The 17,790-nt window shown below is 46.9% G+C and overlaps 1 protein-coding gene across 1 annotated transcript in view; it reads left to right on the plus strand.

The window, feature by feature from the left end:
* The first annotated feature begins 16,342 nt into the window (after positions 1-16,342).
* The window catches only part of PDLIM1 (PDZ and LIM domain 1), a 40,075-nt gene continuing 38,627 nt past the window's right edge, over positions 16,343-17,790 (plus strand). Inside the window, exon 1 of the mRNA XM_019724706.2 lies at positions 16,343-16,721. Within this exon, the coding sequence (XP_019580265.1) occupies positions 16,626-16,721 (96 nt within the window). The 5' untranslated portion in view covers positions 16,343-16,625. The remainder of the gene's footprint in view (positions 16,722-17,790) is intronic.

Here is a 17,790-nt window from a genome sequence, read left to right on the forward strand (position 1 = left end):
ATACTCTCCTTTTCCATTCTTAATCACTTACCATCTGACTTTCATCCCACTCCTTGAAGACACTGCTCTGACCTTGCTCTTTCCTCAATAAGCTAACTCCATAACCCTCTCTGAATTCGTTAATTATTGTTGACCATGTCACTATTTTTTATGTATTTTTTTATTTGTTCTAATTACAAAAATAATGCACATGTCTTTTAAAGCAAAAGCGAAGTATTATAACATATAATGGCTCTTGATTTGCCCCAGAAGACATGGGTGCAGGAAATGACACTGCACTCAGTTTTTCTAAATCAAGTGAAATCTGGCTATGAGTCTTCTCTTGCTATGGTGGATGGAAATACAACCTGTCTTTTTTTTGCCCTCCCCAAACCAAATGTGTCAAGGCCATGGCACTGCTAGTCGTCCAGCATCCCCTGACATCCCCTGGCTCGGATCTCCCCCATCACCATTTGGGGGGGGGGGGTCTGCTGCACTTGGGGCATGGGTCTGTCCCCTAACAGAAAACCCAAAACCTCTGCCCTCTTTCCCCTGGCTCTGTCCTTCAACTCAAAGCACCAGTTTGCACTGCCACCTCTTGGAGGAGACTTGATGGAATCCCCCCCCCAGTGGGCTTAGGCCTCAGACCTAGGAGAAGGGTTGTCTTCCAGAGGCCCGACAGCCCCAATACTGGGCCCTGAGTCACAGGCACTACTTTCTCTCATGCCCGCCTTCTCATCCAACAAATCCAGTACCTGTACCTTCAGAATTTATTTGCAACCCAACCACTTCTACCACCAGAGTCCACACCATTTTCCCTCACCTGGATCACTGTAGTCACATTCTATTTGGTCTCTCTGCTTTCACCCATGGCCCCTCTACCTTAGTCTTAACAGAACAGCCAGATTACCCGTTTTAAAATTGGTCCAAAACTCTCTAGTGGCTTCTTTTCTCATTCAGAATGGTGCGATGGCCTCAAGTCCATAGGCACACTTCCCTGCCCCTGTCCCTTACCTTTGTTCCTACTGTTCCTTCCAGCCACACAGTCCTTGTGACCTCAGACTCATCAAGCATGCTTCAGCTTTATGGTCTTATGTATGCCATCCCCCTGGAAGACAATTTCCCCCAGGGCTGCATGGCTTTCTTGCTCTCTTCCTTTAGGTCCCTATGTTGCTTTCTCCATGACGGTTTCTCTAACAACTTTATACATAATGGAACCTTACTGTTTCCACCCCAGCATTCTATGCTTCTTCCTCCTTGCTTCTCTATAACACTCATCACCATTTGATACTTGTTTTCACAGTTATATAAAATCCACGAGACAATGACTTTTTGCTATTATGTGCCCCAAACCAGTAAGTGTCTAACATGGTTGGCACGCCGTCACTCACTCCTTTATTGGTCAAATAAATGAGTGAATAAAAGTATGCAATAAGTAAATGAATAAATCCCTGGGGCCAGAGATCATAGAACTCCAAATACTGATAGTGAAAGAAGGGAAAGATTATCTTGCCATTTTCTTACAGCAGCAGATAGAACAGAAATCAACCTCTCAAATTATTCTGGGCTCATCCAGACCTAGAAAGGAAGTTCTCTGTGATTACAGTCATCCCCCTAGAGCTCCAGTGCCAACTGTCCGTTGTATGGTCCTCCGAGCTTCTCTGCGCATAGCAAAATACATCTATAAACAAGTACTTTTCATAGTCTTGTACACTTTTTCCCCTGGGAAATGTTCCCATTACTTACTTAACCAACCCATTATTGATGATGCAAATATTTGAAATATTGCCAGCTTTTTATCAGAACAAACAATACTGCACTGAGTATAATTATTGGCTCAGAGAGCAGGACTCTCAAATCTTCAGATACTGCCTTCCAAAAAAAAAAAAAAAAGCCAATTTATGCTTTCCCCAAGTCCTTGGAAGCGTCTGTTTCTCCACCACCAATTAAAACTAGTCCATTATCTGCTTCTGTGAAATGTTGTTTCTTGGTTCACCTGCCTTTTCTCTGGCCAGCCTTCTGTCTTCTCAGTCCTCTTTCTGTCTTCACTGAATTCTTAGCCCTCTGTTATTTCTTATTACACACTCCTTCAGGAAGCAGATCTCTCACAGTATAATTTAAGGCCAAAGAGTCAGTTCTAGGAGGGCTCCTTTCAGTGATAAGTCGTAGAAACCTAACACTGCTGACCATTTTTGAGTCATATCACTGGGGAAGAGGGAGGTGGAACTAGCCTCAGGCAGGAGTGAATCCAGACACTCAAACTTTCTGTCTTGGTGTTACTGGTCTTGTTTGGCTATATTTTCACTTACTGAATGCAGCAATAGGAAACATGGCTGCAAGCAGCTCCAGCCTCATTCTTCCAATTCTCTAAATCCAGACTAGGTGAAAGAGTCTTCCTATTTCGCTTCCCTGAAGACAGTTCTAGACCCTGGCAGGCCCAGCTTAAATATTTGCCCTTCCTTGGACTAACCATTTTGGCTGGAAGGGGTGGAATGTGATTGGAAGCCCCACCAGAGCATCATGGAATGGAGAAGAAATGGCCAGGGGAGGGGTGTACTGCTGTAAGAAGGGAAGAAGGCAGCTGGAGAGATAACTCAATGGTCCACTGTGCAAACTGGACTTTTGAGTATTATTGTGACAAACTTTGGAAAATGGAACACTATTGCTCTGTTTCAGTACAAACTTCAATGTAGCTGAATGCAGGCTATGTGCCGAAGCTCTGCTAGCCAAGGTCTTGAGAAAAACATGGTGGAAGAGGATGGCCAACCAGAGGAGGGGGCTGGTGTGACCAGGAGGGCGTGGCACAACTGTATCACACGCTAAAAATATTAGGAATCTACTGAAAAGAAAGAAAGATTAGTGTCTCAAAGTCATGAGTGTTTGGATGAGTGTATTTGCCAAATCTTAGCATGTAAAAATCAACCTTGTCTTGCGACACTCAGCTGAGGCCTTTTAGGACACATGAAAGAAGTTCCTACTTGGTGCAGGTAATTTGTAGAATGGATTAGCCAAGAAGGTGGTTCAGATTGAAAATATCCAAAATGAGCAGCTGATTGGCTAGGTTGGTTAGAGCGCGGTGCTCTTAACAACAAGGTTGCCGGTTCGATCCCTACATGGGCCACTGTGAGCTGCGCCCTCCACAACTAGATTGAAACAACTACTTGACTTGGAGCTGATGGGTCGTGGAAAAACACACTTAATATATACATAAACACACTTAATATATACATAAACACACTTAATATATATATAATAAATATGCATATGTATATATATATTTAACAATTATATATATATATATATGTCAATTTAAGATGAACCCATAGATGCAAAAGGCCTCGAAATACTACGACTGACCATGTGACACTTTAGTCGATGAATTCTCTGCTGGAAGACAACTACTCTACTTGTCCCGTACCCTCACACTGGCATCGACAGAGGCAAAATGCTGGGTACCTTAAAAGTCTCTCTGCAGAACTTGTTTTTAAAGTGAGATCTGACAAACTGAGATGAACCTGCAAAAGAGAAGTAGATCTGACAATCATCTGCCTAATAGTGGGATAAATCATGCAGATGGATGCAAGCTTATATTATCAAGAGCAGTGGAGCTCAAAGTATGGTCTGTGGACCCCTGGGAGTCCCCGAGCCCTCTGAGGAGATTTACAAAGTCAAAACTACTTTTATAAAAATGTTAAGATGCTTGTGGTAGCCAGCTTCCAGAAAAGTCTTCCGCAATCCTCACCTCCCACTATTCACAGCCTGTGTGGTCCCCTTTCGCATTCTGTCAGAGTTGGTCTGCATGACCACACACTGACAGAGATGGTATGTCACCATTGAGTCTAAGTTATAAAAGCCATGTGGCTTCTCTTTCCTGCTTTTGGGGGGAAATGGCCTACAGTTTAGAATTTGGGAGTGCCAGGTATCTTGCTGTGTTGGATAAATGTACTAATTCCTCCAAAACACAGGAGGTATTAGAAAGAACAGTGGTCTGGGAGTCAGAAGACCTGGGTTCAAGACTGGCTGCCTCTGATACCTGTTACATTGTAAGACCTCAGAAATGCCACTTACGTGCTCTGAGCCTGGGTTTTCTCATGGAGGAGGAGATGCCTGGACCAAAGTGGAGTTCTGTTAGGAAAGAGGAGAGGAAGTGATGCTGGGAAGGCAACCTGCAATGCCCACCACAGAGCTCTCCAGTGCCTACTGTATACCAGCACTTTCCATGCATTATCTCATTTCTCATACCAACCCTATGAGGTAAGTATTCTTATCTCCATTTACAGGTGAGAAATCTGAGACTCAGAGGAATTCAGCCCAAGGGATTGGGCTGTAAGTGGATACAGCAAGTAGGTGGATTTAATCTGACTCCAAAGCCAGTGTCCTGGCCATTAATCACACTCTATTGACTCCAAGGGACAGACAGCTGGGAGAAATCTGTAGACCAGTCAGTAAACCTCTGGAACATCTAAAGTTTATAACTTTAGATTATAACATCTCCAAGAGTGACCTCATGGAATAATAATAGTGGTAACCATTTGATGAGCACCTACTATGTGCTTGAACATTGAAAGTTCAATAAAAGATCTATGTCCCTCCTCAGTCTTCTGCCAGAGCCAAGATAGCAGCAATGGCATAGAAGAAATCTTCATGCACCCATGTCATCCTATTTTTTACCATTCACAAACCTCTCAGAAGTGTGGTCCTGCCTCACTGCCTACAACTTCCTCACCACCTCACAAACCTTTTGTCACCTGCACCTGGTCTTATTTTACTATAAGACTGGGTCTTATATAATATAATAACAATATAATATAGAATAATATAATATAAAATACCGGGTCTTATATTAATTTTTGCTCCAAAAGATGCATTAGAGCTGATTGTCCGGCTAGGTCTTATTTTCGGGAAAACAGGGTATGTAGTGTCATAGATCTGCAAAAGCTCAAAGACCACCAAGAATTTTGTACTCCATATTTTCTGTATCAGTTAAGAATGACTTCAATAGTGGCAGGTGGCCCAAGTACAGCTAATGTGACATGGGTGTGTCTCATATTTCACAGAAAAGAAGACAGGCCTCTGGGTTAGTATTTCTAATTCCCTTGGCCTTTCTCTCCTGATTTCAAGCTGGCTATTATGATGGCAACTCCAACCATGTCCTCATATACCTGCATTTGCAGGCAGGGAGCAGGGAGCAACATAGGACAGACGTTTTCTCTTTGCACGCTTCCCTCACTAGGGAAGAAAACTCTTTTCCAAAAGGCCCCTGCAGACATCTTCCCACATCTCATTGGCTGGAGTTGGTCACATGGCTACTCCTAGCTATAAAGAAATCCCCAGCGAGATAGGCAAGGCGGAAGAGGGTGGGAATGGCTTTGTGTAACAAGCCAGTAGTGAGTATCACAAGCAAAGCCCTCTCTGGGCAATCTTTTTCCTTGGCTTCCATGAGATCTTCCTGCCTTTCCCCTCACTGTTTCTTTCCCAGCTTCTCATCCTCTCCTCACCCCTTCAGAATGAATGTTCCCCAAGCTTTTCTCTATAATCTGTTGCTTGGGCAATCTCATTTATTTTCCTAACTTTATTGCGCCTTTTTTCTACATATTACTTTTTTAAAAAACCAAAAACACAAATAATACAATTACTGAAGTAAAACAGAGAACTTGCATAATTATTACTAGAGATATATCCTCTTTAAGAGTGCTACATGTATATGTGTGTGTAACTTCTTTATTCGTTTATCATAAACACCTTTCTTGACAATACATATTTACCTCTGCATCATTATTTTAATGATTACATGGTATTCCACAGTATAAATGTGCCATAGTATATCTAGCAGCCCCCTACTGTTGACAGGATGTTTCCAATATTTTGCAATTATGGACAATTCAATGATGAACAACCTTTTACATACTCTTAGTACCTTAAATGCCTGCTTTTTTTCTAGAATAAATTCCTAGAAGTAGAATTGCTAGATCGAAGGATATGACGTACTTTAGGCTTTCAACACATACATATTGTCATGCAACTGTTGACAAGACCTGTCAGATCTTCCTTGGAACTTACCTTTGGTTTGTGCTCTCCTGTCTCTCAGAACACATCATCCTATGCCCTCCTTCAACTGATACCACTTCCTGAAATCTCTTCTGTGATAAAATGCTTCCTACTCACAAAACGATTGTGGAGTTAGAGGTGCCCTCATCTTCAGCTTGGGAATCCAGCTATAGATGAATGGGCTTAAGTTTTTTTTGTTGTTTGTTTGTTTAAGTTTCCACAGAATTAAGCATGGCTGCTTACCACAGGGCATCGGGAGTCAAGGCAAGACAGGCTTTGTAAAGGGGGACGTGCCAGAGCAGTTGGTGTGGAACTAGAGGGCACTTCTTGAAAATTATGGCACGGATAGGCCAGGTGAGAAAGGGGAAAGGGGGGCTCCAGGAAGACAGACTAGCGATTTCAAGAAGAGCTGCATAACAGAGAGGAAGTTAAACTTTAATCCAGGGGCTTTGGAGGTTTAACCCAGAGCAGGGTCAGGCCAGAGAGAGAATAAGAGCAACAATAGCATCCCGTTGACCTAGAAACAATGAAGTCCCTTACATGCAGCAACCTTCCCATGACCCTGCAAAGAAGCCCTAGTGCTCCTTTCCAGTTAAGGAACAACCTCTCTTAATTCTGTTCCTCCTCCAGCTACTGCTTCATTTCTGTCAATGTCTTTAGAGCAAAACACCTCAGAAGAGCTGTCTGTACTGGCTGCCTCCAATTCCTCTCCTTTTATTCCCTCCTGAACCCACTCCATTCAGGATTTTGCCCCACACTCTAACAACAGCTTTCTCGCCGGGACCTCCAGTGACCATGCCACTAAATCTTGTGGTTGATCTCAGTTCTTAACTCCCGTGACTTTCAGCAGCATTTGACCCACCTGTTCACTCCTTCCTCCTCCAAACACTTTTCTTCCCTTGGCTTCCAGGGCGCCACCCTCTCTGTGTCTCCTCCTGTCTCACTGGCTGCTCCTCAGCCGCCTTTGGTGGTGCGTCCTCGTTTCCCAGCCAACATCTTACAGCTGGTGTTTCCAGGCCCAATCCTTGGCCCTCCCGTTTTCCTACAGCCTGGTGCCCTCTCCACTCTCAGGTCTTTAAAAATCTACTATCTGCTCTCTGGCCTGGGCCTCTCCATGGACACCAGGCTCCTATATACAACTGCCAGCTCCATATCTCCACTGAGAGATCTAGTGGGTGTCTGAAACTTAAATATGTCCAGAACTGAATTCCTCAGCATACTCCCGAAGCTGCTTCTCCCACAGGTCCCCCCGTTTCAGTTCATGGCAATTCCGTGCTTGTAGCTGCTATTCAGGCCAAAACACTTGAGTCTTCCTCGACACCCCTCCTGTACTTCACTTCCTATCCAGCAGCAAATGCTTTAAAATACAGCCAGAGTCCAAGTCCTGCTCACAGGCTCCTCTGCTCCCACCCTGGGTCCCAGCCAATAATCATCTCTCGCCTGGATTATGACAACAACCCACTTACTGCTCCCTGCCCTGCTCTTGCCTCCTCTTCCATCTGTTTCAACACAGCAAGCGGAGTGTTGAAAACAAAAGGCAGATCATACTAATCCTCTGCGTAAAGCCCTCAGGACTTTCCCTCTATTCTGAGTGGTTCTCCGATGCCCCTCAAGGGGCTGCCCGGTCAGGCTCTCTGTTATTTCTCTAACCTCATCTCCTGCTCCTCCCCTCACTCACTCAGCTCCACTGGCCTCCTTGCCAAGGAATGCACCAGGAGTTCCCATCTTTGAATTTGCTATTTCCTCTGCCTGGAATTTACTATTTCCTTTACCCAGACATCTATCTGGACTGCTCACTCACCTGGTTTAGGTCTTGACTCAAATCACTTTCCCGGAGAAGTCTTCCCTCATCGCTTTTGCTTTTGACATTTGCAACCCTGCTTTATTTTTCTCCACGGAACACCGTCTATTATACCATATTTTCCTTTTTAAAAAATATTTTATTTGGAAATAAACTCAGATCACAGAAAAGTTCCAAGAATAAGGACGGTACAAAGATTACTATATATCCTTTACCCAAATTCACCATTTGCTTCGTTCATGCTCTTTCTCTCATGAATTTTTCTGAACCATTTGAGAATTAGTTACATACATGCAATCCTTTATCCCTAAATACTCCAGTGTGCATTTCCTAAAAACAGGAATATTCTAGTTCTCAACAAGTAAGTACATTTAGCGTTGATACAACACTTGAACCTACCATCTATGGCCATTTATTCCCTCCAGTACAGAGGCGAGTCTTCCATCACATATACTGTATTTGGATTGTCTGACTCTTTAGTCTCCTTTCATCTGAAACATTTCCACAACTTTCTTTGCCTTTAATGACGTTGCCATTTTTGAAGAACATAGTCCCTCCCTCACCCCCTTTTATTTAATAGGGGGTTGTCTGATGTTTCCCTGTGATTAGATTCAGGTTATGCTTTCCTGGCTGGAAAGTTCCATAGCAATGCTGTGTCTTTCTCTTATTTGAGTCACACACTATTCTTTTGCCCCTCACTGGTGATGTTAATTTTGATCTCCCAGCAAAGTGGTGTTGGATTTTGCCATGTATTGTTTTTTTTTTTTTTCCTTTGCATCTAATAAGCAATCTGTAGGAAGTTCTTTAAGACTATACAAACATCCTGCTCCTCACCAAACTCTCACTCTAGATTTTGCACCCAATGATGATTCTTGCCTGAATTCATCTTTTGGTAGTTGCAAAATGGTGGCTGTCCAACTCTTGTACTCCCTTTACATTTACTAGTTGGCACTCAGAATTCTACTGTAAGCAGGAACCCTCTTGCTTCCTTCCACCTTCCCTTCCTTCCTTCATCCCTCCATCTATTGACTGTGTAGACTTGTGGATTATTGTTTTTTCCAATAGGCTAGAATTCCTCATTATTTTAATGCTTACATTGTTCCAAGTTTGGCCGATGGGAGCCCCTTTAAGCAGGCTTCTGTTTCCTTGTAACATGCACCCACCACTTTTTCAAGCACTTTCTTACTTTCTGCATCACCAGCTATTCTGGGTTCATCTTGTTCCTATCGTGCCACAGCCTTAGAATTTCCTGGTAACTTTTATGGCATTTAGAAACCAAGATCAGAGTACCAGGTGTACTCATTGCTCTGGAGTATCTTTGCTTCTAGGCCCTTTTGGCAGGAAAACATATATGCAAATACACATATACAGACACATACTTATTTAAACATACACACACCTACATAAACATACATACACAAAACATATCACATAATTATTTATTTTATTGTTTGTCTATTACACTAAAATGTAAGTTCCACAAGGGAGGAAATTTTTATCTGTTTTGTTTGCTGTTGGTTATCTAATGCATCGAACAGTGCGTAGCAAAAGGGAAATGTTCAACAAAGTTGTTGACCATAAGAGAGAAAAAAACACACAACAGCCCCATTCAGCTAAATAACTTACCAATCCTCACAGCTGACAAATGGCAGACAGAACTCTGTTTACCTTCAAAGACCCAAAATAGGAGCTAGCATCTGGCTAGGATAGCGGACATCTTCAGGGTAATTTTCCCACCTGATATTTTTTCTGACCTCTTTCACCTCCAGACTCTGTAGTTCTTATCCTCTCCCAGCACTCTGGGATTTATAACCTCAGGTGGTCAGTGAGTGCTAATTAAAGGGAGAGGCTAGGTGGCTAGGGCCAGGGGTGGGAGAAGACACCACGCCCACAGCACACAGTGGTGAAGGCTGAGACCTCTCCTCAGCCTAGAATGTGGGGGGGCGAGGCGGATAGGTGCTGGTAGCTGGAGTTAGCATGGTCACTGCTAGCTGGGTTCCTGCTCTGTTCTCACCCAGCAGCAGCCCTGATGCTACTCTAGGAATGACCACATGGAAGCAGTGTTAGAGGCAATAGAGAACACAGACCCAGAGGTGGTGGGTTGGGACCCGGCAGAGAGGAGCCCTGGTGTCATGGAAACTGGCCCTGCCAATCCATCTGTCCCCAAGTGCTATAAATAGTCATTTTCGGTATCAGCCATGGCCAGACCAGGCCAGCAGCACAGGCAAAGCCTGAGAGGAAATGGATATGGGGTGGGGAGGAGGGCTGTCACAGACAGAGTGTACGGGTGGAATGAGGCTAGAAGAAAGCCTTTGCCTGCCGCATTGCACACCACATTAGATCACTGGTATTCAGAGCCATCCCCCAGAACTGTCCAGCCTGCCTATTATCCAATAATGTCATTCCAGCAGACCATGCCCTGCCCCTCCTTTCACCTTGTTCTGTTTCTGCTGCCTGTATGGCCTTTCTGCCTGCATATTTGCTGATACTTTTAAAGGTGATCTCAAATGCCACCTCCTCCCAGGAGGAAGTCCAAAAAGCCATCCATTAAAGGATTTAGTCTAGTTCAGTTGCTGACACTTAGGTTGCCGGTGTCCCTGCCAGTGGAGCAGGGAGATCTGGCCCTTGGGACCCCAATGAATTATGGACCTGAGGGGTCTTCTGGGATCTTAGGAACATCCGAATAACCTCCTGCCCCTCCCTCTTCTGTTACAAAGCCCGCCAGACCCAACAGCTCTTCCCCAGCCCAGATTTTGCCTTGTTACTTGGTTACTGAGGGATTTTAGGGATGTCTCTTACCCTCTCTGGGCCTATTGTAGGCTGGGCTCCCTGGTTCCAGAGACAGAGTGTAGTGTGCAGGATGTTCATTGAGGGCCCTTGGGCTCAGTGCCTGTGGAAGGGAGCAAGGAGGAAGCTGAATTGGGCAAAGGGAGAAGTTGAGCTGCCATGTAGGCCTGACAGCCTCAATTCCACAGGGAGCTCTGGAGTCAGAATGACGCAGCAGAGTTGTCCTGACAGGCCAAAATGGCCCATCCTTTACCCCCACCTACATGAGTCGCTGAATGCAGGCAGCCTGTGGAGGGGCACACCCTTGGGCAGGCTGCTCTCTGCAGCACAGGACGTCCTCAGGGGGCTCAAAACTGACAGCTGTTCACCTCCTAGCAGCTGGGACAAGTCCTTCCATAACAGGGGATCTGGGCTGTGTATCAGTGCCTGAGCTTCCTCCTGTAATGAGGCTATCGTGACACTTCATTGGGCTCTTGTCTCAATGAAATGCAACAAAATACGTCAAGTTCCTGGCACACACTCTGACTCACAATCACTGTTTGGTAATGAGGACAATGTTTATTATCTGGGTATTGAGTTAGGGTCTGTTGGATAACCCTGGCCCCAAGCCTTTCCTCTCTTGAGGAGGGGGCCAAAGGGTGGCTCCATGTGAGCTCAAGACTCAAATTTAGACTTTCGAAGTTTATCTAGATGAAGTTACATATAGAGCTACTGAAATACAGTAACAGAAATGAAATATGTTCACACAAATTTAAAGGAGGCCCCATTCGCAGATCAATTATGTTTTTATTAATTCATTAATTTATCTAGCGAACAACACTGTTATTACATTGTGTGTGTACGTGTGTGTTTTTGTCTCAATTTCTCCAATATAAATGTTTAATATGAATCACTTTATGATCCTGTTTTGGAATTTCTTCTCAATATTCAGGCATGCTTGAGAAAATGGTAGTGGTTCAGGGTTCTTTCTGGCGTTGGGAACTCTGGTGCCACCTGTTCAGGTGGGGGCCACGAGGCAGGTGGGCAATATAACTGGGGCTCTTGGGTTGTACCCTAAATTCCTTGCCTACTAGGCACTGGGCTGGCCTCGGACCACAAGCTCATCTGTCCACGCCCTTACCAGCCCGGAGGGAACTCCAACCAGGTCCGGTGTACAGGTGTCCTTATAGCCCTACGTGCCACGGAGCATGCTCTGTGCCTACTAGAATCTGAGAGGCACCCAATCCCCACTGGCCACTTCAGGATTTCCTCTGGGCTGAAGCAGGAAGGGGGAGAAAAGCAAAAATTGGGTGCCCAATTCTCTATCCAGGCCCTGGCGCAGCCGAAGGCACCTCCCTCCCGTTGCGCATCGCGTCGTCAGACCGTCCTGGAACCGCACACCGCACACGGACTAACCGCGCGCGGGATCCCAGCAAAGAACTGCACTGCCCCTGGGAGCCGGGTTGGTGGTTGCACGCGCGCGACCAGACCCGCGGAATCGGACCTGGCGGCAGGAAAAGATGTTTTTGTTCCGCGAGTCTTTGAGCTTGGGTTTCGGTTTTTACAGAAAAGAGAAAACATGCCGCTCGAGTGTTATTTGACCAGGGCGCCCTCCGCAGTTGCGCGGGTTTGGGGACGTGGGAGCCGCTGTGCGCCTGGCCGGGCAGCCTCCAGACCAGAGCTTCCGGCTGCCTTTCGGTGCTGGGCAGAGCCGGCCTCAGATCCCAGCTCGGGCGTAGAGTCTGGGAGTCACCCACACGCCCACTTGGGTGGGGGCCCAAAACGCTCAGCCGCAGAGGAGGGGTCCTGGCAGCGATCTCCAGGAATGGGAGCTCGGCAGTCACCTGGGCGAGTCCAGGACTTGTCCTGGAGATTAAATAAGACCATGTGTAAAGTTTAGCACAGTTCTCATCTCTGTTCTTAAGAAATGGGACTGGTGTTCTAGGAAGCCAAGTCTCCGCTTAGTGGCTCTGGAGGGTCCTGGCTGGGTTTGGGCATTGCCAGCTCTGCAGAAGCCAGACTGGGGGAATGTGCCAGCAGACGCCTCCCACCCTGTCCATGTTGTAAAACTGGACTGACAGCTGGAAAGACCCACTGTCCCCCGCCACTCCCACTTCCGGGACCATTCCTCTGTCTTTTTCCTGTCCTCCTTGCTTCCATTTCTCCAGCATTCTCCCACATTCTCCCCTTCCCCCACTCTACCCCTCTATCCAGATATTTGATGGAGGCTGTTTAGGTCAACAAACTTTTATGGAATGCATTATAATAATAACAAGGCAACTAAAGTTCAGAGAGGTTGTTTAAGGCCTCCACAGGAGTCAAGGGTCTGAGGGAGCTGGGGAGTATGGATAAATAAGTAATGGTGTTTAAAATAAGACAGGGTTGCTGGTGTTTGGGGGGTCAGAGCTGTCAATGTGTCTGGGTGTTTTCTGAGTACATGCTGTGTGCCCAGCTCAGAGCTAGCTGTTGGAGATTAAAAACATAGAAGAGATTTCCTACCCCCAGAATGACTGGCACGTAGTCTCCGATACAGGGCACTGAGACCATTTTATTGATTTTTTTACATCATCATTAGAGGAAATTATTTTTTTAAAATTCCCTAATTCCATCTCCCAATAGAAAGTTAGTTTCTATACTTTTCCCTAATTTTTAGCAATAGGAAGACAGCTTTTTATTTTTTTAACATAAAACTGACAAATAATAATATTTGCTTTAATAATTTTGTTCCGCTCATTTTTACACTTTCTGAAAACACATTTCCCTGTCTCCTCAGAGCCGTCGTGGCCGTTATTTTCATGCTGCATACTATTCCCTCATATGGCCATACCATATTTAGCTACTTTTCTGTTACTGGGTGATTCCAGTTTTTTGTTATAAAAAATGAGGCTAAAAATATCTTTGTACATATAGCTTTTTTCTTCTTTTAAATTATGTTCTTGGTATCCGTGCCCAGAAAGGGGATGACTGGGTCAAAGGGTTGACTGTTTTAAAGCTCTTGCTATGTAGATCCAGACTACAATTGAGAACATTTAACAACTAAATGAAGCAGCTGAGGACTCACCGCCCTCGCAAATGTACTAGTGCCCTAATCTATAAAGAATATTGTGTAGAACAAGAACTCTTGGCACCTACGATGTATCGGGTCTGTATCAGGTCCGTGCTAGCAGGACACACGGGGATGAATGAGAGGCAGCCCCCCCCATGGGGGGCACAGAAGATAAGGCTTTTCAACTCTCTCCTTCTAGGTCACAGAATATTCAAAACTGCTACACATCTAAGGCCAGACTCGGAGTTTGGCGATTCCACAAAATTCTGCAGGGGCTTGAAACACTAACATGTTGTCTGATCAGCAGAATCTTAATCAAAGTTTGTGGATTTGGGGGTTCGATGAAGCAAGTGGCGGGTTGGTGGCTTTAACTCCATTCCTTTTTCTCAGATTCAAGAAAGAATATCAGGATGCAAGGGGACAGGAGGGATGTACAGATAACACAAATCCACTCTGATTTCTAAACACAAGCAAACCATTCCTAAACATAGGCATTTGTGCTGAGATACAATCAGACAAGTAAGATGATCCTTTCGTGTGTAAATCTGTGCACAGGGCTCCTGGGTAGGTAGGCCAGCATCACAAGGACAGCCCTGCTTTTAACAAACATTAAACTGGGTTCCTGGGCCCAATTCCAATGTGGGGAGTATCCCCCCACCCCAACAAACAATTTTCAGACACCAGCAGGGTGTCTGAGAATTCAACTCAATTCTAATACTATCTGTTTACCTGGAGAAAGCATCGGATTCCATAGGCTAAGGGTTCAGTCCTACAAGATCGCTCCCCCCATCATACACACACTTTGAATTCATACTTGTGCTTCTGACCAACCGGCTACTGACTGGAGGTTTCCACGACCCGCTCCAACTCAGTATGCCGATCACAAGTCCAGGTTGTTACCTGTACTTTAGACCAATTGGCTATAAATCAGAGGTATCCACCCCCTCCCCCTTTGGATTAATTTGCTAGAATGGCTCACAGAATGAAGAGAAACATGTTACTAGATCACTGGTTTTTTGGACAAGGATGACTCAGGAACAGCCAGGTGGAAGAGATGCACAGGGTAAGGTTTGTGAGAAGGGGCTCCATGCCCTCTCCCTGCCCACCACTCTCCCAGCATTTCTATGTGTGCACCAACCCGGAAGCTCTCAGAAGCAAATTCATCGAACTCAAAGAGGAGGGTGGGAACCTGTGAGTTAGAGTCAGTCTGTTTTTAGGGAGGGTTCATTACATAGGCATGACTGATTAAATCACTGGCCAATGGCGACTGCTTCAATCTCTAGCTCCATTCCCTTTCCAACAGGTGGGGGTGGGGGGTGGGACTGAAAATTCTCAACCTCCAATGACCTGGTTGGTTCCCCTGACAACCGGCCCCCCTCCATAGATGCTTTTTAAAGGTCATTTCATTCACATAACAAAAGACACCTTTATCATTCTCAACACTTGGGAAATTCCGAGGTTTTGGGGGAGCTGTGAGCCAGGAATTGTGGGTGAAGACCAAGTATATATGAGAAATACATTTTTGGTCATCTGGGTGACCAAATACATGCTTTTTATAAATCACAATCTCATATAGATTAAGCATGTGTTCTGTGTCAAGCACTGCACTGGGGCCTGGTGCCAGGATGAGTGAGTGCCAAGAAAACTATGAAGAACCTGGGCCCCAGAAGAAGGTAAGTGGTCAAAAGAATGGACAATGCATTGCATTCATTAAATACTATGTGCCAGGCACTATTCTAGGCACTGGGAGACTGCAGTAATCCAAACTGATAAAAACTCTACCCCCATGGAATTAATGCTTCGAGGTGGGACAAATAATATGTAAAATATTGAGTATGTCAGATGGCAAGAAATACAGTGGAGAAAAGGATCCCGAGAGGAGATCTTAAGTGGGAGCTCAGAGAGGATGACATCAGAACAAAGAGGGCCAAGGGATGTCTAGGAGTAGAGTATTCCAGACAGGCCCTGAGGCAGAAGCAAGGAGACCAGAGTGCGGTGGTGGTGGTGGGGCATCTGGAAGAGATGAGGTCAGAGGAGTTGGCGTCATTGTGGGTGGTCTTATAAGCATTTTAAGGATTTTGGCTTTACTCAGTTAGGAGGGGACCCAGTGGACAGAGTGAGACACGGTCTGGTCTGGGACGAGGGTGGCAGGGAGGCCAGATGGGAGGCTAGGGGCAGGCTGGCAACTCAGCTCTTCTTACTCAACCCAGTGCCCTGGGCCCGCCCCTGACTTGATGATTGAACTATTGGTAAGGTCAGAACCTACAGCGAAATCCGGCCTGGAGGAAAAGTTTCTCTAGGAAGGTTTTGAAGTCCGATTATAACAACGTGTGATGGTCTCATTAGCATTAGAAAGTCCTGTCTGGGCTTCCTTAGCAACCGGAGCCCCGGACTGGCAGCTGTGTGGCCTCGGATAAGTCTTCTAACCACAGGCCGACACAGTTACAACAGCTGTAAAATGGAGCTAAAAGCTTTTGACTGCTTCACAGCCTCAAATGAGATCATTCGAAAGCACCTTTAACACATCAATATTTTACAAAAAGCAAATGTGAAGATGGAGCTGCTCTCAGAGGGTTGAGTTTGCACAGCACTTCTAAATTCGTTTTAAACAGCGCCTAGATCAGGTCTGTCGGAACATGCTTGCCTCTCACCTAGTGCCCTGGGCGGTGCTGGGGTCCGGGGCGGAGCTGCTGGGAACTGGGCCCCCTAACCAGACTCACCGCTCTCTCGGACCGACTTCCAGCTGGGGCCCTCCGCGGGCCACGGGGCGGAGAACCGTTGCGGGCCGTAGGCGGGAGGACGGGCGGGGCTGGCGGCCTTATCCCGGCCTGGGCGGAGCCGCCCCCGCTCCTGCTACCGCCCGCCCCAGGCTCCCCTGGCCAGCGGCGCACGCTCTTTCTCCTATAGCTTCCCGGGGAGCCCAGCGCGTCGCGCCGCGTCCAGTCGCGTCTGTCCCCGCGGGTCAACGCTCGCTGTCGCCTCGCCATGACCACCCAGCAAATAGTGCTCCAGGGCCCAGGACCCTGGGGCTTCCGCCTCGTGGGGGGCAAGGACTTCGAGCAGCCTCTCGCCATTTCCCGGGTAAGAACAACCTGGGACGCGAGGGGAGCGGGGCGCTCCCAGCCTGGGGAGCGACGTGGCCCGCAGGGGACCTGGGAAGTCTGGGGCCCGGCGAGCGCTGTCGGAGACGGCGGTTTCGGGAGCTGGGGACGGAGCTGGGACCGCCGGGCGCATCCAGGTGCGCCGGGAGCGCTTGCGTTGAGCGCTTTCCGCGCGTCTCGGGCTCGTCGCCCCCAGCAGCCCCTTCCCTGCCGCTGCGCTCCGGGGCGAGCCGGGCGGCGGCCGGGCGCGCACTTACCAAATCCGCGAAATAGAAGGGAGCAGTTGGAGTTCCTTCGCCCCGGAAGCGCGGCCGGGCGTGTGGACGCGCTTTGTGAAGCGGCGAGCGTTTGCAGGTCCCCGCAGATTTCGCACGCTGGGGAATAGTAGTAGCACTTCTCGGTTCGTCACAAGTCGCAGAGTGGCGGAAAGTCGTTTGGAAGCACCCTGGACGACCTGGAAAGGGAGGTGGAGTGTGGGGGGCGAGTGGGATTAACTTTAAACACACAACCAAAACAACTCGTTTCCCACTCTTTGGATCTCAGCCATGGCCAGGTCTCATCTCCCTAATTCCTTTTTGGAGAAAAGGTGAAAGTTTGGAAACCATAAAGCCCGAACAGATCCTCTTGGGCATACCCCTCCCCCTGCAGGAGGTGGCCATGGCTATGGACATATTTCTTCTTAGCATTCCCGGATTATCAACGCATCAGCCCTTTCCCCACAGGGATACTTAAGTCAAAGGAATAACTGAAAACTTCTTAGAAGGGCTTTCCCCTTTCTCTGGGAGGGCCCAGGTTCAATCGGACACCACCAGAAACCTCAGAGACCCAGACTCAGTGTTTGGCGGCCCAGGCTTTGGTCATCTGGTCTGGGCTAAAGGCAAGCTTGGTGTCCCACTCCCCGAGAGTGGCCACATTCAGTGCCTGCACCTAGGAGGTGGCCAATAAATATTTTTTGACTGAATGGTATTTCAGTAAAGGGAACAAAAAGCACTCCCTGGTGTCCACACCTTGCCTAAAGGGTTCACATTCGATTCTTGGGCCCATCTATT

Source organism: Rhinolophus sinicus, linkage group LG07 (assembly GCF_036562045.2).
Source record: "Rhinolophus sinicus isolate RSC01 linkage group LG07, ASM3656204v1, whole genome shotgun sequence".
Taxonomy (NCBI): Eukaryota; Metazoa; Chordata; class Mammalia; order Chiroptera; family Rhinolophidae; genus Rhinolophus; species Rhinolophus sinicus.